At 43.8% G+C, this 20,514-nt stretch overlaps 7 protein-coding genes across 13 annotated transcripts in view; 4 read left to right on the plus strand and 3 right to left on the minus strand.

Moving 5' to 3' along the window:
* The first annotated feature begins 139 nt into the window (after positions 1–139).
* On the plus strand, positions 140–751 carry LOC108598522 (rhodanese domain-containing protein CG4456). The gene is made up of 3 exons (XM_017985202.2): positions 140–310; positions 381–540; positions 599–751. The coding sequence occupies exons 1-3, from the start codon at positions 190–192 to the stop codon at positions 657–659; spliced, it is 342 nt and encodes a 113-aa protein (XP_017840691.1). The 5' UTR covers positions 140–189; the 3' UTR covers positions 660–751.
* Positions 752–1,394: 643 nt separating this feature from the next.
* LOC108599000 (heat shock protein 22) lies at positions 1,395–2,124 on the plus strand. The gene has a single exon (XM_017985777.1). It carries the CDS (start codon positions 1,487–1,489, stop codon positions 2,030–2,032), a length of 546 nt encoding a protein of 181 aa, XP_017841266.1. The 5' UTR covers positions 1,395–1,486; the 3' UTR covers positions 2,033–2,124.
* A 235-nt stretch (positions 2,125–2,359) lies between these two features.
* On the plus strand, positions 2,360–3,171 carry LOC108599054 (heat shock protein 27). The gene has a single exon (XM_017985834.2). It carries the CDS (start codon positions 2,388–2,390, stop codon positions 2,982–2,984), a length of 597 nt encoding a protein of 198 aa, XP_017841323.1. The 5' UTR covers positions 2,360–2,387; the 3' UTR covers positions 2,985–3,171.
* Positions 3,172–3,244: 73 nt separating this feature from the next.
* On the minus strand, positions 3,245–4,138 carry LOC108598386 (heat shock protein 26). Its single transcript, XM_017985004.1, has one exon. It carries the CDS (start codon positions 4,026–4,028, stop codon positions 3,402–3,404), a length of 627 nt encoding a protein of 208 aa, XP_017840493.1. The 5' UTR covers positions 4,029–4,138; the 3' UTR covers positions 3,245–3,401.
* Positions 4,139–4,883: 745 nt separating this feature from the next.
* Positions 4,884–8,544, plus strand: LOC108601022 (sodium-independent sulfate anion transporter). Of its 3 annotated transcripts, none has more exons than XM_017988896.2 (6): positions 4,884–4,931; positions 6,265–6,865; positions 6,922–7,197; positions 7,251–7,923; positions 7,986–8,165; positions 8,225–8,544. In XM_017988896.2, exons 2-6 carry the CDS (start codon positions 6,275–6,277, stop codon positions 8,338–8,340), a joined length of 1,836 nt encoding a protein of 611 aa, XP_017844385.1. In that variant the 5' UTR covers positions 4,884–4,931; positions 6,265–6,274; the 3' UTR covers positions 8,341–8,544. The 3 variants fall into 3 exon arrangements, with proteins under 3 accessions (XP_017844385.1, XP_017844384.1, XP_017844386.1); XM_017988895.2 differs by lacking the exon at positions 4,884–4,931 and adding an exon at positions 4,946–5,065; XM_017988897.2 differs by lacking the exon at positions 4,884–4,931 and adding an exon at positions 5,645–5,968.
* Positions 8,537–9,692, minus strand: LOC108601023 (cathepsin L1). Its single transcript, XM_017988898.1, has one exon. The coding sequence runs from the start codon at positions 9,598–9,600 to the stop codon at positions 8,596–8,598; it is 1,005 nt and encodes a 334-aa protein (XP_017844387.1). The 5' UTR covers positions 9,601–9,692; the 3' UTR covers positions 8,537–8,595.
* Positions 9,693–11,420: 1,728 nt separating this feature from the next.
* LOC108598291 (protein TANC2) overlaps positions 11,421–20,514 on the minus strand; it is a 41,284-nt gene continuing 32,190 nt past the window's right edge. For 3 of the 5 annotated variants that reach the window (XM_033293788.1, XM_033293790.1, XM_033293789.1), the window contains exons 4-6: positions 15,996–16,395; positions 11,907–15,244; positions 11,421–11,845 (exon numbers count right to left, since the gene is read on the minus strand). In XM_033293788.1, coding sequence (XP_033149679.1) covers positions 11,528–11,845; positions 11,907–15,244; positions 15,996–16,395 — 4,056 coding nt within the window. In that variant the 3' untranslated portion in view covers positions 11,421–11,527. Of the gene's footprint in view, positions 11,846–11,906; positions 15,245–15,599; positions 15,900–15,995; positions 16,396–20,514 lie in introns of all 5 variants that reach the window. The other 2 variants (XM_033293791.1, XM_033293792.1) reach the window with 1 other exon arrangement.

Below are 20,514 nucleotides of genomic sequence, written 5' to 3' on the forward strand. Positions count from 1 at the left end.
TTTCTAATCTAACAGCTGCTGCGGTTGCTTTATTCTACTGAAAGCGCGACTGATAAGCTGACGTTGGCGTCGCAGTCGACGTAGCAGCCAACGTCTAATAAATTTTGCACACAATAAATGCTGTTGGCATAGCAAATAGAGAGCTCAGTTTTATTTCATCAACCAAACGAGAAGAACTAAGCTATAACAATGGCCACCTATGAGCAAGTGAAAGATGTGGTGAATCATCCAGAGATTTACTTAATCGATGTGCGCAATCAAAGTGAAATCGCAGAGACTGGCAGCATACCCGCTAGCTTTAATATACCTTGTAAGCCAAACTTTTTATAAATTTATGTCTGCTTTAATTACAAATATATAAAATTCTTTTGTATTTCCAGTGCCTGAATTGAGCACCGCTTTAGCCCTTGATGAACAAACTTTTAAGACTAATTATGGACGCGATAAGCCTGCTTTAAATGCTGATATCATTTTCACCTGTCGCAGTGGGCGACGTGCGCAAGAGGCAGCAAATATTGCCCAAGCTGCAGGCTTTACCAAGTACGTGAATATAAACGTGAATGAAATTCTTTCAACTATCACTTATTTTTTTTTCTAGTGTACGAGTCTATGCTGGCTCTTGGCTGGAGTGGGCCGAAAAGGAGGGCTTGAAAAATTAAATATTTTTGCATGCTATTCAAGACCGCACTTGGGTGATAGATAAGCAACTATTTAAATTATATACAAATTTTATACGTGCACACCATTTTAATAAATACTTTGTTTTGCTTTCCAAACTGTTAATTTAACGACAATTTACTTCGGGTTGCTTTGACTGCAAATTCAAATTCAAATTTGAAATTTATAATATTTTGCCCTAAATGTTTATGAACAAACAAACAACCTTTAGTTGTTAATGTACGAACAAATAATCTTTGGTTGCTGGTCTACAAACAGCCTTTGGTTGCTGATGTACAAAACTAGCAACCTTTAGATGCTGATGTACATAAGCAGCAAACAACATTTGGTTGCTGATGCTAACTTAGTATATGCTTAATATGCTTTGTAAGAACGTAGTCAAGTTATGAAATACTTTTTTGACGCACTGTACTTTACTCTGTCTTGCTGCTGCGACTCACGCTCACTTCTACTCTCTAGAATGCTCTTTGTGTTTTGGTTTTGCGTTGACGTTGACCTACCTCAACAAAAATAAAGAAAGTGTTAACATTTACTGTGAATCTATAAACAAATTGTAAGTCATGTTACTGTTGAAACATTAAATAAGCTTTCTAGAACTTTACACTGCAGCAAATGCCAATAAGCGCAAACGATACACGAATAGAAAAAGCTAGAAATTTCTCGTTGCTAAGAGCTTGAAGTATAAATAGCAGCCGCATGCAGCGCTCTCTTAACAGTTTGAAATAGACAAATAAAGCGAGCAGAGCTAAATGCTTAGTGCGATTTAAATTAATCAGTTATTTAAAAAGCTACAAAAGATTATATTAAAATGCGTAACCTACCCATGTTGCTGCGTATGGCGGAGGAGATGACCCGCATGCCACGCCTGTCCCCATTCCAGTCGTTTTTCCGTGAGCCACCTTTCTGGAACAGCATTGCGGCTACACCACGTAATTGGCAGCAAATTGGACGCTGGCAGCAGCAGCAGTTGACACCGGCGGCATCCATAGGCAAGGAAGGCTATCAAGTGTGCCTGGATGTCAGCGACTATAAGCCCAATGAGCTGACTGTGAAGACTATCAACAATAATGTTGTCATTGAGGGCAAGTCGGAGCAGCAAGAGGATCCAGAAGGCGGCTTTAGTTCACGACACTTTCTGCGTCGTTTTGCCTTGCCCGCAGGCTACGAGGCGGACAAGGCTACATCCAGCTTGAGCAGCGATGGCGTGCTGACCATTAATGTGCCCAATCCACCAGCTGTGCAGGAGGCGCTTACGGAGCGTGTGGTGCCCATACAGCAAACCGGTCCGGCAGAGGTTAATGTCAAGCCAAATCCCCCACTTGATGAACCGGATAAGAAACAGGAGCAGCAGTAAAGCCAAAAATTATAATTAACCAATTTAGTTTAACAATTAGACACCAAACAAATTCAATTAGCAATTAATAATAGAAACAGTCTGTTTATTTACATATTTACATATAATATAATATAATAAAGGGTGTACAAAATATAAGCAAAGAGCACTTTCTGTTTTAATTCCTCGTTGCATGATGACGTTTGCACTTTTTTGATGCGCCGCCAAATCTTTTAGCTTGTTTGTTGGCCTTCGCGCTTTGCCCGCATGATTCATCCACATCATCCGCATCCGGCGCTGCGTTGCGCCTTGGGGCGACAGTATAAAAGCTCGCACAGCTCTGTCTACAATTTTTATAAGAATTTCAAACGCGAGCATGTCTCTTGTGCCCACAACATATCGCGATTTGGTTAGGGAATTGGATCGCCCGTTGTCGCGTCCGCCGTATCAACCCTACGATTACCAGCTGTATCCATATCTGTGGGATGATCCGCGACATTGGTGGCGCTCAAACAGTCTCGAGTCTCTGCGCCCTTTAGATGAGCTGGTGACCAGACGAGTGCGCAATCAGCTTATACAGTCAACGCCCTACGAGTGGGCGTATCCCATGCGCTGGGATAACTACTATGCCGGCGAGCGTGTTCATGCAGATGAAAAGGGATTTCGTGTTGACATCGATGTGCGTCAGTTTCGTCCCAGCGAAATTGTGGTCAAGACCAACGATGATTATGTCATAGTCGAAGGTAATCATAATAGACGCAATGAGGGCTCCAATGGCTTTGTGGAGCGTCATATTGTGCGTAAATATCTCCTTCCGCGAGGTTACAATGCCAACGAGGTCATCTCAGATATATCCAGCGATGGCATCTTGACCATTAAAGCGCCACCGCCGCCTCCAAGCAAGTACTATAATCCAGGTGAGCGTTTGGTGCGGGTCCATGAAACGGGCAAGATGGCGCTGCCTTGGAAATAGTGCCATTGCCTTTACACGCTTGCTTAATCCCTGGGCGTATGTTCAAATTCAAGGTGAACTATTTTTAAACGAGCAGCAACTGCAAAATGCAATTTAGTTTTAAAATAAAGTCTATACATACGTTTTGTACAATATTTGCAGTGTATAAATAATATTAAATGCGCAATAAATCGAATCAAATTTTTAATTAATTACTATTGCATTTGCTGAAAAATTGAAATGAAAAAACAACTTTTATTTTGGTTTAAAGTTTGAAATGCATTGCTGCATCAAATTTATTTTGTATTATTATTAATTAGTCTTTAGCTCGTTTTAAATACACATTGGTTATTAGGAAATAGGGATGAATTAAAAATGGCAAGAGATGAGGATGACTTGACGAATCAAGAAAAAAAAATGGCTGCCTAGTGATGGCTTTCACTTGGAGCCGCCATTTGTCGCCTTCTTGTCCTTGGCATCATCTGCCTTATTCTCCTTCACGTTCAGATGCGCAGGTCCCACTTGCTGTATCTGAACGACGCGCTCCTTGGACTTGTCCTCAATAGGCTGCGGCTTGGGCACGCTGACAGTCAGGACGCCATCCGAAGATAGCGCAGAAGCCACCTTGTCCGCTTCGTAGCCTTGAGGCAAGGCATAGCGACGCACAAAATGGCGCGATATATAGCCATGATTGTCTTCGCGCTCCTCATGTTTGCCCTCAACCACTATAGAGTTGTCCACTACTTTGACGGTCAGTTCGCTTGGCTTAAACTGCGCCACATCCATGCATACTTGGAAGCCATCCTTCCCCACTTGAGCAGCAGGCCAGTTCCAATTGTCGCCACCATCACGCTTAGTCATTTCGTGGTTACGACGACGAGCCACAATATTGGCCATAGGCGAGGTAGGACAGGACGGATGCATACATTGCCAAGGATTCGCCATTAACTGCTGCGACGGGGTTGCCCAGGTTTGTAGCTGGCGCGGATGCATTCCGTGACCAAAGTCGTGGCTGCGTGGCTCCTGCAGCAGATCGGCAAGCGAAAGCAAGTGACTGAGTGACATTTTGTTTGATATTTTTAGTTTTGCACAGGTTACAATTAAATAAAGTTTTTCGATTTCGCACTGCGAAGTACTAGGTATGTATGTTCACTTTAACGTTTTGTTTTAAACTGTGAGAATATCAAAAGCGCCGGCTGCTTTTATATCACCATCCACTATGTACTCGACTTCTAGAGAGTTCGCGAAGCTGCCAATGCGTGTGTATGTACATACATATGTGTAAATGGAAGTCTCGCGAATTTTCTGGTGTGTGAAAACTTATGCAGATGGCAACTAAACAAATTCTAACAAGAAAATAACATTAAAGTTCAGTTACTTTATTACTTACCACACACTTTATTTCATTTCATAAATAACGGCGGATTTTAAGTTTGCTCTCTCTGTGTTTCTCTTTTTAGTCTCTTATTTCTCTTTATAATAAACAAATTCTGTAAGTCGGCGCAGGCGCATGTGAGACTCTAATATATAAGATATTTTGTTTTTATGCTATGATTCTTCTATTTTGAATTCTGAATAATATGTATTTAATTGCAATTTACTATTCACAAACAAGAGAGCAAAGACTGAAACAGCTGATACCTTTATAGAATTGTCATGCAGCTTTTATTTTTTTTGGCGGGCAACATATTTAAATGCTTGTATTTAAATTACAATAGAGAATTTACAATAATTCTACTACTTTTCGCTGAATAAAATATAAGCAAAAGTAACCGTTATTGAAAATTAGAAATATGTACATGTAAATATATTTTATTTAATAAATAGTAGTAACTCTTTATTGCCATTCTCCCCCAATAACAGCTGTGTTGCTTTTGTTTTCAGGTAGATGGCGCTGCATTGAGTAAAATAAGTGGCAACGCTGTGTGAAATTCTAATTGTGAATTGTAAACATGACAGACTAAAAAGGTATTGTTTTTGCTTGTAAAAGTTTCTTTAACAGGTGAAAGTTAGTATTTTCGCATATTTAGAACAATATGATAAACTAATCGGTGTAATGTGTTGGCGGGTGTTGCGGTAAAAGGTGTACTTGGTTAAAGCCGGTAAATATGGTGTGGCTTAAATATTCATACTAACATATGTATGTACATAAACACGTTAATAGTAATAGTGCTAGTGGTTTTAAAGTAAGTCCACTTTCTTAAGTACGACCTATTTATTTTCTTATTAGGTTAGTTAGTCATAACTTGTAGTTTGTGTTAGCGAAAAGTAACAAATTATATTTCAAGAGAAAAGGTGTGAATGTCTAAATTGTAAACACATTGTATCTTCGGCGTATAAACTTGACTTATCTGCTTTTGTTTACAAGCTTGAAACTAGTTTTCTTTTATCTTTGGCAATTTGTGATCAATCAATTGGTCATTGACTTTAAAGTGAGAGCTTTACGCATTCCAGAGTGTGCAAAGAAATTAAACACATGTCTTGCAATTGTTTACTTTTGCTCCAATTGTCTTATTGGACATTGCAGAGCACAACAATTGAATTGCTTAAATAATTGTTTATCTCAGATTTTTAACCAACTGCAGTCAAGTATTTTCCTGATTTTTGATGTCATTTATGCTCTAGATAAGAGGCAACTTGAGTTTCTTGTTTAGGTAGAAATCATAAAGCGCTTATCTTTGAGTCTTTAATTTAAATATTCAAAAACAATAACAATTTTCAAACGTGTAGCCTTGGTCTATGATAAAAACGGCATTCCCTCACTAGTTGAGAGTGTCTAGTAGTGATAACTTCCTCACGTGTTCCGTAGCCTGATTTTCGATTTGTTTGTTTTTCTTTCCTTATATCAACTAATTGGCGGCCATCGTGTGACTTCCAATGACTTCGGCACGCGATCAACAATTCATTTCATTTTATTTGATTGCCTCAGTCTTTATCCAGCTGTAGACGCGCTCAGTTTGAGGTGAAGGCAACGCGACAAGTTCTCAAAAGCAGAAAAATAAAAGGTTTTGTTATATTTTAGTACAAAACATTTGAAATATAAAAGCTGTCAAGCGAGTTCTAGCTACTTAACGTGTTCTCAAGTAAGAGTGTTGGGGCCACCATTAAGTAAAAGCATTTGTACACACAAAAGTATTTTATGAAGATATAAACGTTTTGAATTCTCCATGGCAGTTTTGATTAGATAAGTGTGAGTGCAAGGCTGAAATCCAAATTATTTTTGAGAAAGTAGAGAGAATTAATTTGTAGATTATACTAATTTCTATTACACTTCTGAACAAGCTATTCAATCTTATTGCAGTTAACGCAGAATGCCGCTCAAAAACTTGGACCGGTTGTTGCCAGGCCTAAGGTGGCTGCATGGCTATTCGGCGCAGGATGCAGTGGCTGATCTGATAGCAGGCATTACAGTTGGACTTACAGTGCTGCCACAGGGTCTGGCATATGCAACACTTGCCGGCTTGGAGCCACAATATGGTTTATATTCAGCTTTTGTGGGCGGCATCGTGTACGCACTGCTCGGCAGCTGTCGACAGGTGACAATTGGACCAACTGCCTTGTTGGCTCTGATGACTAGTCGACACACAGGCCTTGGATTGGACTCGGGTCCAGCCTACGGCATACTGTTGTGCTTAATCTCTGGCATAATAGAGCTGGCAATGGCTGTGCTAAAGCTCGGCGCACTGGTGGACCTTATATCGCTGCCAGTCACAGTTGGCTTTACATCCGCGACGGCTGTCATTATAGGCACATCGCAGCTAAAGGGACTGCTGGGTCTGCGCGGTGGCAGTGGCTCGGATTTCATCAACACCATGCGCTCCGTCTGGACGAATCTGCAGCATGTGCGCCATGGTGATCTAACTTTGGGACTAGTTTCTATTACTGTGCTGCTGCTGCTGCGCGTAAGCATAACATTATTTACTGTCTGAAATATTATTAAATTGCTTTTTACTTGCAGCGTCTAAAGAATTCGAAGCTGACGCAGCGCGTAAACAATTTGCGAGCCAAGCAGCTGCTGAGCGGCAGCATTTGGGTCATTGCCACTGGACGCAATGCACTTGTGGTGCTCATCTCCAGTATCTTGGCCTACAGTCAATGCAAAACCAAGGACAGTTGTCCCTTTATACTAACAGGCCGTGTTAAAAGCGGTTTGCCAAGCATAGCGCTGCCCAAATTTGAAACCTCAATCCTCGGCAAGAACGGGACGGCTGTGACTCAGAACTTTGAGCAAATGGTGCGTTTATTATGTTGTTTTTTATAAACATAATGCTTATGTTTACTTTGCAGCTCACGGAACTGGGTCCGTCCATGCTCATATTGCCCATCATTGCAGTGCTGGGTAATGTAGCCATCTCGAAGGCCTTTGGCGGTACAGGGCTGAGCCCCACACGAGAGCTGGTTGCACTTTCGATGAGCAACATCTGTGGCGCCTTCTGCAGCTCCATACCTGTCACGGGTTCGTTTTCACGTAGCGCTGTAAATCATGCGAGCGGCGTGCGCACGCCCATTGGCGGTTGCTATACCAGTGTGCTGGTCCTGCTGGCGCTGGGACTGCTTGCGCCTTACTTTCAGTATATACCCAAGGCGGCGTTAAGCGCTGTCATTATCTCGGCTGTGATATTTATGATTGAATTTGAAGTCATAAAGCCACTGTGGCGTTGCAGTCGCCGGGAGCTGCTGCCAGGCGCTATAACATTTGTCCTAAGCTTGGCCGTAGGCGTGGAGATTGGATTGCTGCTGGGCGTCGGTGCTGATGTTTCGTTTCTTGTTTATCGCGCTGCTCGCCCTGTGCTGAATGTATCCAAACTGCAAACAATTAATGGACTGAGCTATATTTTGGTGCGACCCAAGCACAGTTCACTGTACTTTCCCGCTATAGAGTGGGTGCGCTCTGGCATCTCAAAGGCGCTCGCTACGCATGGCACGGCGCCTATTGTGCTGGACTGTGCTCAAGTGCATGGTAAGTAATATAAAATAAAAAATCTCTGGCAATTTAGTTAATTTGATTTATTCAACTTGCAGATTTTGATTTTACTGCTGCTCGCGGCATGGGCTCACTTTATAAGGAGCTGGCCAAAGCTAATGTGCCTTTATTTTTAATGGACGCTCATAAGGATATTACCGTAATTTTAAAGGAATCAACTGGAATTGATTTTCCCACAATAGACTGTGTTGACGATTTAGAATTCATACTGGAGCTAAGTGAGTTTATATATTCCTAACGCTAACTACGCTTCATAACAATCCCTCATCTTTTGCAGCGCCAGACTATGAGTTGCACTTGCAGGTCACAGCGCCACTTGTTGAGTCAAGGATACAGCAAAAGGAGCTGAGCACTGCTACTGAACTGAGCCAATTGGCTGCAAAAAGTATATGAACATATCGTGAACGTCTAAAGTCTGCCAGACTATATGCTTTACACAATTTTATTTAGTTTAGTCTACTTTCATTACTATTACCTTATTATCTTAAGTACACGTACTTACTGCCTCTTTGTTATGCTCGAATGACTATAATTTTACATATATATGGGATATAGCTTTATGTACCTTTCTATTAAGTTTGTTATTAAGTTGTCGCTTAGAAAGTAAAAACATTTTTATTAAGTTTAAAATAGTAGTACAATTTTAAGCTACAATTTCTCAACCACAGGATAAACAGTTTGAGCTGCAATTTGGCAGTTATTATTTCTGTTACGTGCCATGCGAATGTAACCATCTTCACCCCAGTGTGTGCTCCAGGAATTCTTTACTAGCCAGTAGTCTCCGTGGTTTTCATCGTGCCCATATCCAACAACAAGTACAGCATGATTTGGATTTCTGCGGCAGTTAGGATCATAATAGACGCCACCTTTATAAAGCTGGAAATTGCCTGCATCAACAGCTGCGGCGACGGGACCAATATTAGCAACAACTTCTGCCAGCGCTGCTTCAGTTGGGGCAACCATTGTGAAATTTAAGACGCGAACGCTCATTGCATTTTCATAAAACCGACACTGGGCATCATCGCGCACTTCATATGGATAGGCGCTTTCGCTTTCTAGGCCGCCGTTGTCTTGGACATACTTCAGCGCAAATCGCGGCCTGCCACCATGGCAGCCCCTATTGCCGTATTTCCTGGTGCAGTCTATCAGATTCTGCTCTGAGAGCTCCATCAGTTGGCCTGTTTTAATATACTGGTAACTTTCGAGTGCACCCACAGCAGCAAAGGCCCAACAGGATCCGCAGTGTCCTTGAAACTTTACAGGCGTTACAGCTTTCTTTTCACGCCAATCGAAACTGCTCGGCAGCGTAACATTCTCGGGTGGTGTATATGTATTATAAGATTGCATAAGTGGTGTATCTAGATTGCTCAGCATTATTTCTTCAAACTCCTTTGCACTTAAGTCTGTAAATTGATTAACACCCATTTCAAATGACTCCTTTCCATCGGCGAAGCGTTTATTATGCGTGTCAATAAGTTCCTTGTTCTGTTTAAAAATTTGTTTGCGCCGCAAAGCTTCGTTTTGATCCTCGTATAGCTTTTCATGCTTAGATCGAAAACTACTCCACTCTGTTTCCAGAACATCGGTATAGGCTAATCCCTGAACGATCGCGACAAATATCAAAGACAAAACAACTGAAGCAACGGATTTCATCTTGAACACTGTTTAACATTTTGAGAATGTTTGTATTTTATACCCGCAAATGGACCATAGAGGCAATACATAAGCCCGCATAGAAAAAAATTATTGCGTTATCATTATTATATGTATATATATGTACATCATTATTATGTTTATATATATATTTAAAAACAGTGTATAGTGTTTATATATTTGATGTTTTATATATTATATACGTTTCTACATTGTGTTAATTTATGTACTTATGAATGCATATGGTATTGGATATATTGTTGTTGGAAAGTACTTTTACTCCTTAGTTATCCTTCATATTTCCAAAGGACATTCATATTCGTAATTTTTGGTACTAGATCAATCGAGCTGCTGCCTTTGAGGCATTAATTAATAATCAAGTAAATAAGCTAATAATTCACCAAAGCACAAGCTTGTTTATGCTATTTGCTTCCTACCGTTATCCTTCGCAATTCCAAAAAATGACCATGCATTATTCGTACTCCTGGGCACCAAACTCTATCGATCTGCATTCAAAGAATTTTCCAGAAATTGGCACAAAAAAATATTTCTGAAAAAATTCATGGGGGGTCAGTCGCAAAAATTGGTCCCAAAAAACACAAATTGTCCTTTTTCTCGGAAACTGCTAGGACGATTTACAAGAATGTATTTTGGCATACAAGTAGTGCTCATCAAGACCTTTCAGAATATACCACTCAAAGGACGAAAGTCCTTACAGGAGCGGAGAAAAACAGCATTTTCTGTATACAGAAAAACGGCTATATCTCGCGTATTCTTTGCAGGATCAGGACCAAATTAGGGCCAAACGATGTTGATTTAATAGGGCTATCAACTGACCAAAGGACATCCGGATCGTCCTTGTAGTTCCGGAGATAATGACCATTTTGTGATTTTGGCCATCTCCTTGCGACCTGGAGCTGAAAAATTTCTAAGTTAATGGATAATAACATGACCCCATATTTTTTTGATGCAGATCGATAGAGTCTTGTCCTGTGAGTGTCGCAAACCAAACATTTTGAAAATGCGATAGGATATAGCCGAGATATGGCCAGTTTCCTTTACAAGATAATCAGTGCTCTGCAACTGCAAATTGTTGCATACTTTCGAGCTGAACTATGTAAACAAAAATGACTTAGGCAACAAACTTGCTTATTTGCCAAGTTCGTTGCCTAAGTCATTTTGGGTGGTGACCCAAGTTCGTTGCCTAAGTCTTTTTACATGAAGGCGACCAGCTGCTGATTTCTGTTCGCCTGGTACTTCAGCTGCACTTTGGCTACTTTGCGCGTGATGAAAATTAATGTGACGTCAGCACAGAGCGCCTAATATTTACCATTGCATACCATAAGGGGTTTCATATAAGAAAAACTATGTTGAAGTAAATCCATAACTTGGCCAAATCCTTGCGTATTTTCAAAATTGTTGTGTTGCCGGATCCACAGGACGATCAAGGATTATGGTATCATCCAAAAATCTATCGACATGAAATTTTTCAGTTACAGAGCGCAGTTGCCAAGATACAAAACCACAAGGACGATACGGTTATTCTCGGCTCCTGCAAGGACTTTTGTCCTTTGAGTGGTATATTCCAGAAGGCCTTCAGGAGCACTTCCTCCATGCTAAAGGACATCGGCATCAGGGTTGTAGTTGTGGAAATAAAGCCCAGCAAAGGGATAATACAGGACATTTTAACTTAGAAACTGTTCTTTTTGTTTAATTTCATAAATTCGCACTTATAGATTAACTTATATCTGTATTGTACACGAGTTATGAAAAAAATATATATTATAAAATATAAAATTTGCAATAGTAAAAATGCCAAGGGAAATAAATAGAAAACAGTTAAGGCCTAGATTTCATAATTTTAAATAAAGTTAAAACTTAATAAGCTAAGTAATTTGTCTGCAGCAACAAGAACAATACGTGCAATTTACAAATCGGTCATCTCTTGCTGAGATTCGTAAACAGCGCAAGCGGCAGAGTTGGCCATCACTTTACCAGACGTTGACGCCTGATCCTCGCTTGTAATACGTGTAAGCAGCTCGGCCTGAATGCGTTTGAGCACCTCGACAACCTCGCAGAGCACACCGCTTTGCGCTGCCTGTTGCATGGCTTCGTTGGCATCGACAAGAGCTTCGTTGAGCGCGCCCAGCTCCATGCGCGCCTTGGCACGGGCATAGTATCCCTCGTAGCTGTGCGGCTTTTGCAGTATGGCTTGCGTGGCCAAATCTATGGAGGCATCAAGTTCCTGCAAAACAATGGAACACAATTAGTAAATTAATGCAAAGCCATTGGCCAGTTGGACTTACATTCAATTTACGCTTGCAACGCGATAGATTCAGCAGCAGATTGGTGCGCAGCTGGGCAAAGACCGCATTACGTTCGAGCAACTGTTCCAGTCCCGAGATCTTTCGCAACGCATACTGGTAGCGATGAGCAGCATCCTGAAAGCGATTCTTGCGATACAGCACATTGCCATCCTCGAGTAGCTTGTTGAGCAGCACCACCAAAATTTCCGGCTTGCCCATAGCCATGCTCCAGGTAGTGGGTCCGAGTTTGGCGCCCTTGCGCAAAAACACCTGCACCGCTTGTATATTGCGACAGGCAATTGCACGGTCCAATGGACGCATGCCATGCACATCAATATGTTCGAGATTGGCGCCCTGCTCCAGCAGATAAAGCACAAGACTGGCTGCACCCTGGTACGCAGCCAAGTCCAGAGCAGTGCGTCCATTGTGATCCTCATGCTGACGATTGCAGCCGTGCTCCAAGAGACATTTGGCTGCCGCCAAATGACCACGCAGACATGCCCAGCTGAGCGCAGTGAAACCTTCGTGATCCTGCGCCTCCTTGGCGGCGCCGCGTGCCAGCAGCAGCTCCAAAAGCTCCAGATGTCCCTCTTCGGCGGCAATCATCAAAGGCGTTTTGCGTGTCTGCCCCAGCGGCTCATCCAGCAATGCACCACGCTGCAGCAGCTGCTCCACCACGCTCCAATGTCCCTCCTTCACAGCCAGCCACAGAGCCGTATAGCCCTGTCGATTGCGAGCTTCCAGTTGCGCGCCACGCGACAAGAGTATATTGATTACATCCACGCAGCCATGACGCGCAGCGGCTGTTAAGGCCAACTCGCCGCTGCTGGGCTCCAGGCCATTCACATTAACGCTCTGCTCCTGCAGCTCCTGCTCATTGAGATCCAGCAGATCCTCCAGGATCTTAACATGCGACTGCGCAGCGGCGCCTATGAGCGCTTGCTGCAGCGCAAGCGCGCGGCTGACATCTTGGGAGCGCGCACGTGGCGACCAATCGCAAGCCAATAGATACTGCACCACCAGTTCGTAGCCCATGCGTGCGGCATGCACCAAAGCGCAACGTTGTGTGGTATCCTGTTGACCCAAGCTGCTGCCGGCGGCTACCAGGCGACGCACCACATCGCAGTGTCCTCGCATGGCTGCCAGTATGAGCGGCGTGCAGCCTTGACTGTTGGTCAAACCCACATCGGCGCCAAACTCCAGCAGCAGACTGACCATAGGCAGAATGCCCTCGTGAGCAGCAATGCAAAGTATGGGCGCATCGCCCATATAATCCGTGCGATGATCCGGCGAGGCGCCAGCCAGCAGTACCAAACGCGATACCTTCACATTGGGACTGTACACATTGCGCAGAGCGCCCAAGGCGCCAGAGATGTTATCCGCTACGCCGGCCAGCCAATAGGCCTGCAGATCGCGTGCTGACAACGCCGCCTGGCTGTTGCTATAAAGATGCGCCTTGAGCATATGGTGACCCAGCTCCAGTGTTAGCTGCGGCTGCAGCGGCGCCTGCAGGCGCGACAGCCTAAATGCTATGCCCGCATGACCCAAGCGCGCATCACAGAGAAACTTTTGGGATTCGCCCTCGTCGCGTCGCATTAGCCATTCACGCAAGGCGCTGTGAAAGAACATGTAGGTGTTGTCCAAGCGCTTGATCAGGAAGCCGTCCAGCAGCTTGAAACGTTGGATGAACTGCGGCCAGCTGATCGGCTCCTGGCCCTGCTGCAGTGCCTCTATGCTGTAGTAAATCTCGTCCAGCGTCAGGGGATACAGCGCAGCCAGGCAGACATTGAGTATGGGTTGCGTTTGCTCAAAGCTGCGTGCGGTGGGAAAGCGCAGATTGAAGTGCAGCAGAAAGATTTGCGCCAGAGACACGGGCAGCACCTTGTAGCTAGTCGACTTGACCACCAGCTGACCACGTGCTATTAGGTCCAGTATAAGCTTGGCGTACAGCATGGAGCCGCGGCTCAGCGACTGCAGATGTGAAACAAACTTGGCCTGCGAGCTGTGTCCGCCCTGCTGTCCGCCGATATTATGTTGGATTTCCATGCTATGTTGTATGCGTGTGTTGATATAGTCTAGCATATCCTGCTGCAGCGCTTGGCTGCTGGCCCAGCTGTCCAGTGTGAGCTGCGTATAGCTCGGCGCCTTCACTAGCTCCAGCATCTGGGTGCGCACCGTGGCCACGAGCTTAAGCCAGGCAGGAAAATGTGGCGTCAGTTGAGCTAGAAAGCTTGCTATGGTGTGTCCGTGATCCGGACGATGATACTCTGCTTCACAGAGTGCATCCACTAAGATAATACCAAGCTTGGCGTGTATTTTGCCCGCACGCTGTAGTTGAGCAAGTGGCTCCAGTATGGCCAAGCGCATGACACGCTGCGCATCGGCAATGCACTCACGCACGCTCAGTATATCCTGCAGATGTGGCTCCGAGAGCAAGTAATCTCTATACGCTGTTAGCTGCGGCGCTTGGCAGAGTTGAGCGGCCAGCGAGTGCACAAAGTCCGGTACCTGGCAGGTGAGATTCGCATCTGCCTGGCAAAAATGATAGCCCACCATGTGCGAAGCCAAGCCACGCAGGCGTTCGTTCTGCGCCGTCAGCTGGCTGTAAATGGCATCTGCATCCTCTTGCAAATGTGCCTGCATTTGGCGGCGACCAAAGCAAGAGTACTCCACTAGTTGCAAACAGAAGGCTGTCTTGCCTGTGCCTGGTTGGCCGTTGATCAGCACCACGCGCGTATCGGTGCCCAACAAGATGTTGGATAGCTCCTGCACCAGCCACTGGCGACCCGCATATGGCGGATCTGGCTCCTGCAGCGGCACCTCAAAGAACAACGGCTTTAAGGCCAGCTGCACTGCAGCCAGAGCTGCTGCTGCCGCCGCACGCTTGGGATTGACTGCGGGGCCTCCGGCTACAGCCTGACTGGCAGCTCCACTAGTTACTGCTGCGCCATTGCTGGGCAATTGCTGTTTGCTGCGACGTGCAACATTTTTGCGTGTCTTCAATGCTGGGACTGCTTCATAAGCATGTTCTGGCTGCTGCAGAGCGCAATTCATTTTGAATTTGCTGCTTAGACTAAGCGTGTCATCCTTGCTGGTGGTCGCCACCGACAGTTGACTGCCACTGAGACCCACTGCGGAGCCGCTGGCCAGCGTCTGCTCCGGACTACTGCTGCTGCTGTCGTTAGTGCCAGCATTGGTGCTGCTCGACAATGTGGTGGAGTTGCCATTGTGATCGCTGCTGCTGCTGCAACTATTGTTGTTGTCATTGAGCAGCAAGCCCAGACGCGTGCGCAGCTGATCCTTTTGCTGCTGCTGCTCCAGACACAAAACATCGCTGCCTGTAAATGGAAAAAGTAAACACGAACTAATGAGAAACTGTAAGGCAATTAAAAACTACTGAACATGCATTAATGAGCTTACATCAATTATTTTTGATTAATATAATAAGTAATTAACTTTGTTAAGCTTTGTTAGCAGCTGAAAAAGAAATGTCACTGCTATCGATTGTAAATCTATCGAACTGCATCAACACGGCAACTCTAGAACGAAAGCCAGGCTTGCCACATAGTGAGCGACAAAAATACTAAATCAACCATTCACAATGGTCTAAGTTGTTAGAATTCAAATTAAAACAATTAAATGTTAAATAAAATGAACGACATGCGTATGAAATGTTTGGAAATGTAATCCTGCCTGCTAGTTGATTAAGTCCCGCCTCGCTGGAGTTGGAGGAGTTAACGCTCCACAGCGATTTAATTTTGCCAAATACCAAAGAGGATAAATGACCCGCGTAGACAGAAGTGCCTGCCAGGCTCAAACGATTCAAGCGATTCTCGCTATTGGCGCCATGCTCCGTGGATGTTTTCAGATTGTTGTTGCTCATATGCTTGCGACGACGACGCGTTACCGCTGAGTCCGAGCAGGTGGAGGTGTTCAAAGCGTTTGCCTCCTTGCTGTTAACTTGATGATGATGATGGTGATTTGGTGTATGATCTAAATGCATGAGTGGAAGTGGAGGAGAAGGTTGTGGTAGTAAAAGCAATAGAGACCCAGCACCTTTGACTTGATTGCAAACTTAAAGAAACTTACAGCCTGACAGCGTGGACGAGGTGTCCAGTGGATAGCCGCCATTAGAGGCAGTGCGTCGATGTCCAGTGAGGGCGCTGCGCAGATTCTTGTGATTGAAGAAACGTCTGCGTGTCGGAGGCGTGGCAAAGGCGGGCGCATTGTTCAAGTCGACATATGGCAAGTGTAAATTGTTGTTGATTGCAGTTTGTTGCTGCTGTTGTTGTTGTTGTTGCTGTTGTTGCAACTGCTGCTTGGCGGCGCCGTTATGATGTATATCCACAGTTACGGTGTGTGTATTGCCAGCATAGCCAGTGCTGTTGCCATTGTTGTTGTTGTTGCTGCTGCTGGTGCCGCTTGCCGCACGCGGCAACTTGCCAATGCTTGCATAGCGTTGATATTCCGGCGACTCCTGGCGATGCTGCTGCAATGAGATATGTGTGTGTGTGTGCTTGGACTATAAGTACTGTATATACATATGTATACGTTTCATAGGTTTATCAATGATGAAAGTTTGCCACACCAAAAGCTGCCACAACAATCAACAAATTTGTTTTTGGCACATCGAACTGTGGGGCCAAAAGAAAAGCGTGCCACAATTGATTCGTTATGTCTACGAGCTGGGCTAACGACTTAAGCTGCAGGCCTTGGGAGCCAGAGCGGGCTGCAAACACGCTCAATAAGAGCTAATTGGAGCAGGGAGTGTAAAGAGAGGTCAAAGCGATCTAAAGTCGAAGCGAGTTCCTAAGAATATTCAGTGCTAACTGTACCTGTAGGATGAACTAACTAACATAGTTTATGCATTTGTACTCTTAACATTGCTGTCCATACATCATCAGCTCTTTAGTCAAGCAAATCTAAGCTCCAACCCACACATTGAAGCACAGCCCATGCAGCTGGTTAGTGCAACCTCCGCAGTCTTGTTGCTTAAATCAGAACATACTCATCTCAACTACATTGGCCGGCCAACTCAACTCAATATATTTATGTGTGTGTGGCGGGCTTACCCCTCTCGATCTGGGGGCAACAACTTGTGGCGATCTGTACGATTAGCCAAAAAGCTGTTGGCGTTGCGCTGTCTGCAAACCGAAATGTTTGCGTTGGCCGCTCGCCGCCAAAAGTCCATTTTCACTCAAAATGCAACAACTGTCAAGTGTATTTAGAGCCAGACGCTCAGAGCTCAGCTCTGTGGCCATCCTGTGGCCCCAGCTAATGAACTGCAAATCATTTTTTGTTGTGTCTGGTCTGCGTTGGTTTTTCTCTTTTCTTTGCTTGGGTTAAAGCAATTTAGAACCAGTTGCTGCACTGTGTGTGTGGGTTAAACAGAGAGCCAAACAGCTGAGGATCACAGGATGGCTTTAATTGACAGGCAGGTAAAAAAGCAAAGAACTTGTAGGTAGCATAAATTGTTAAGCTTTAAGCAGTAGTAGAAGAAGTTATGGCCATGGCCATAACATCCTGTTTTCTAAGCTTAACCTGTTCACCCAACTTCAAGTTCTGCAGCTCTGAGTCTGAGGATGCTTCCGTTGTCAGTTGCTTGGCATCATCGAGTGGGCATCAGCTGCCCACAGAGACAGTTAACGTGGATTGGGTTAAAGCTCTAAAGGACACACGCATTTGCTAAAGTCTGCGGCTTATCGATCGGCTATATACACTTAGCTTTCAAACTTGACTTATAATTAAGTTACGCTACATTTCGATTCGATGCAATTCGTTACGACCACAGCGCAGCATAGGAAAGGCTTTCTTTAAACTAGTTCGCATAGCTAGCGGCCTCACTCTCTTTCTGACTTGCTATCTACTTGTATCTGACGCTTATCGTTGGACGACTCCCGCGGTGGCGTTTTAATTGGCCACATCATTTTGATTAAGTTGTAGCTTGAAAATTAATTAACAAATTATGCGCGCCACAGCAAGCATTGGAAATTGAAAATTACTGTGTCTTGTTTAGCAGTCGTTTAAAAGCATAAAAAACTAACATAACACACAGATGAATTTTCACTTTTCTACACAACACAAATTGCTAAGAGATAGTGCCAGAGATATTATGGCTATTAGCATATACAAGTGAGAGGCGAGAGATCCTTGACTGTGCCCCAGAGAGCTTGCCACAAAGCAAGCGCTGCTGATCTTGTCGAGTAGAACCAATATATGAGCCCCTAAGGGAACGTTGCCGTTAAGCTGCGCAGGTGCAACAGCAGCCGTGCCTCAATTGGGCGACGTAATTGTAATATGACAACAACCCGCATTAATTTGGCTACAACAAAAACAAAAAGGAAAAAAAACTTGAAGCTGCAACGGCAATGCAATTACCGCAGCCATTTAATGATCAACTTTTGGTCAAGCTGGCAACAAGATTAATGTTTCATTCAAGAATTCGATTTTCAGACAAGCCAGACACTCAGCAGCGGCAACAGCAGCCGCAGCCGTAGCCACAACAGGTTTAAAATAATATTTGGCAAAATATGAACAAAAATAAAATGGCAAAAAATATTGCTTGTTTAGCTGCGGGGCACTGCAAGAACAACAGCAGCGTTAGCGAGCAACAACGATACAACTGTGAAAGCTCTGGCGGGTGTCCCAGACGATGTTTTGTGGACACCAAGCCAGGCAACGACTTGGCCCCCAATATTTTGGTTTTTAGGCTTGGCTTGCAGTTGTTTGGCCACTGCATAAAAATAAAGCAACAAAAGCGATATTTTTAACAACATTTTGCTTGTGTTGAAAAATAATTGTTTAAATGTCATAAAAATCGCTGCACTCAACTGCAACAAGCTGGAAATTGAAAAGCGTTGAAATGCATATCACAAAATGCACTGAGCGAGCAGCTAACGAAACGATAAATTTGCATGCGAATTGCTTGACATTAGATAAAGCTATGGGTGGTTGGTGGCCAAGACATAAAGCAAGGTGCAATTAAAATGCAAAGCTTTGAATGTCAAAATAACAAAAGTAAAACGCTTTAATTTAAGGCTGGCAAAATGCATAAAAGTTCTATAAACTTTGCTTGGAAACTCGAGAGCGCTTTAAACATTTGCATTTAATGAAGCAAACACAAATAGCAAATGTGTTGCCCAACTCTTGCACCCTCTGCCTACTCCTACACTTGGCCCAGAGACTCTAGTTATAGCCAAGCTGCCTGCACTCGCTCGGCGCACATTCTGTGCATTTGTTTTTTATGAGAACTATTTGCGTTTTGGCTGGCTTTGCTTATTTATGCACTCGCCGCCGCGCTTGTATCAAATTTCGATTGCCAAATCATTTGGAGCGCACATTATTAAAATACATATAAATTGTGTTGGTTTTAGCGTATTGTAATCAAGGCAGCAGCAGAATTGTGGGCTCAGGTGTTTCGAAATTGGTCGAGTCTGGGGCTTGGCTCTGGGCACAAATGGCGCGTAATTGCGAACAAAGTGCTTTAGACTATAACTAGATAGCTCTTGTGGAGTTGAGTTGCTAATGAGTGTATTCATAGTAAATAATTTATGTTGTAATTCGAAGCTCAGCTGCAGTCTGTTAATAACAGCAGCTTGTACATACTGTTAACATAACAAAAAGCTGTTAATGCGCATGCTCCAAATGATTGCCATCTGCAATTAGTAAATTTATAAAGAAATGTTGTTCAATTAGTTGAAATATTTTCACAGCTCAGCTCGGGGTTTGTTGCATCATCGACACCAGCACGCCACCGATGCTTTCAACTTTCGCTTTGCAGCAAATGATCCATTCGAAACAACAGCACTAATGAAACGATAAACAAAAGACCACAACCGACCGAAGTAAAAGTGACCCAAGAAATTAATCAACTAAGCAAATAGTGTAAATCAGTGTGGACTGCAATGCACTGTGATCATAAACAAATAGTTAGCTGAAGTGCAGCAGTGAGCAAAATATTATTAACTAACTACGTTTTTAATAAAGTAGTTTGGTTTAATTAATTGCCTGGCCGTGTGTGTTTGCTGTTTGGCAAATTAATCAACAACTGCCAAAGAAAATGCAAAGTGCAGTTCGCAACATGGTTAAACCACATTCAAAGTGAACTGAAGCGAGAGAGCACGAGAGATGGCGAGCGAGATAGTTGCAAAATTTAATGCATTTATTTAACGATCGATAAATTGAAATGCAGCGCGACGACAACCGAATTGCGCAAAAATATTATGACCATCGTCATGTGGCATATATCAAAGGCGGCCTACTACCAACTACCAACTACTCCCCGAAAAGCAAAAAAGCGAAGCAAACGGAGGCCTGAGAAATTGTTTTCGAACATGCAATTGCCGTGCGATTTATTTGAGGAAGCAGCTCGCATGCCAAAGCTAAAAAGACCACAAAATAGATAAACAAGAGATAAATAGATGCATAGACAGTGAGACTAGACAACAAGTTGCTTGTCAAGCTGCCGCCGCAGTTGCTGCCGCTGCTGCTGCTGTTGGTGAAATGGCTGAGAAAAATATAAAAATTGTTTAACTAAGCAGCAAGTGAAATGAAGTTGTTATTTACAGTTATGTGCTTTTTGACATTTTGGAAAGTGCACAAAATCCTT

This window comes from Drosophila busckii, chromosome 3L (genome assembly GCF_011750605.1).
Source record: "Drosophila busckii strain San Diego stock center, stock number 13000-0081.31 chromosome 3L, ASM1175060v1, whole genome shotgun sequence".
Classification (NCBI taxonomy): domain Eukaryota; kingdom Metazoa; phylum Arthropoda; class Insecta; order Diptera; family Drosophilidae; genus Drosophila; species Drosophila busckii.

Excerpts from the sequence above, each read along its gene's own strand:
- LOC108598386 (XM_017985004.1), bottom strand. The coding sequence starts at position 4,028 with ATGTCACTCAGTCACTTGCTTTCGCTTGCCGATCTGCTGCAGGAGCCA.
- LOC108599054 (XM_017985834.2), top strand. The coding sequence starts at position 2,388 with ATGTCTCTTGTGCCCACAACATATCGCGATTTGGTTAGGGAATTGGAT.
- LOC108598522 (XM_017985202.2), top strand. The coding sequence starts at position 190 with ATGGCCACCTATGAGCAAGTGAAAGATGTGGTGAATCATCCAGAGATT. Across the intron at positions 311-380 it reads CGCTAGCTTTAATATACCTT|TGCCTGAATTGAGCACCGCT; the intron begins GTAAGCCAAACT and ends TTGTATTTCCAG. Across the intron at positions 541-598 it reads CAAGCTGCAGGCTTTACCAA|TGTACGAGTCTATGCTGGCT; the intron begins GTACGTGAATAT and ends TTTTTTTTCTAG.
- LOC108601022 (XM_017988896.2), top strand. The coding sequence starts at position 6,275 with ATGCCGCTCAAAAACTTGGACCGGTTGTTGCCAGGCCTAAGGTGGCTG. Across the intron at positions 7,198-7,250 it reads CTCAGAACTTTGAGCAAATG|CTCACGGAACTGGGTCCGTC; the intron begins GTGCGTTTATTA and ends TTTACTTTGCAG. Across the intron at positions 7,924-7,985 it reads GGACTGTGCTCAAGTGCATG|ATTTTGATTTTACTGCTGCT; the intron begins GTAAGTAATATA and ends TTCAACTTGCAG.
- LOC108599000 (XM_017985777.1), top strand. The coding sequence starts at position 1,487 with ATGCGTAACCTACCCATGTTGCTGCGTATGGCGGAGGAGATGACCCGC.
- LOC108601023 (XM_017988898.1), bottom strand. The coding sequence starts at position 9,600 with ATGAAATCCGTTGCTTCAGTTGTTTTGTCTTTGATATTTGTCGCGATC.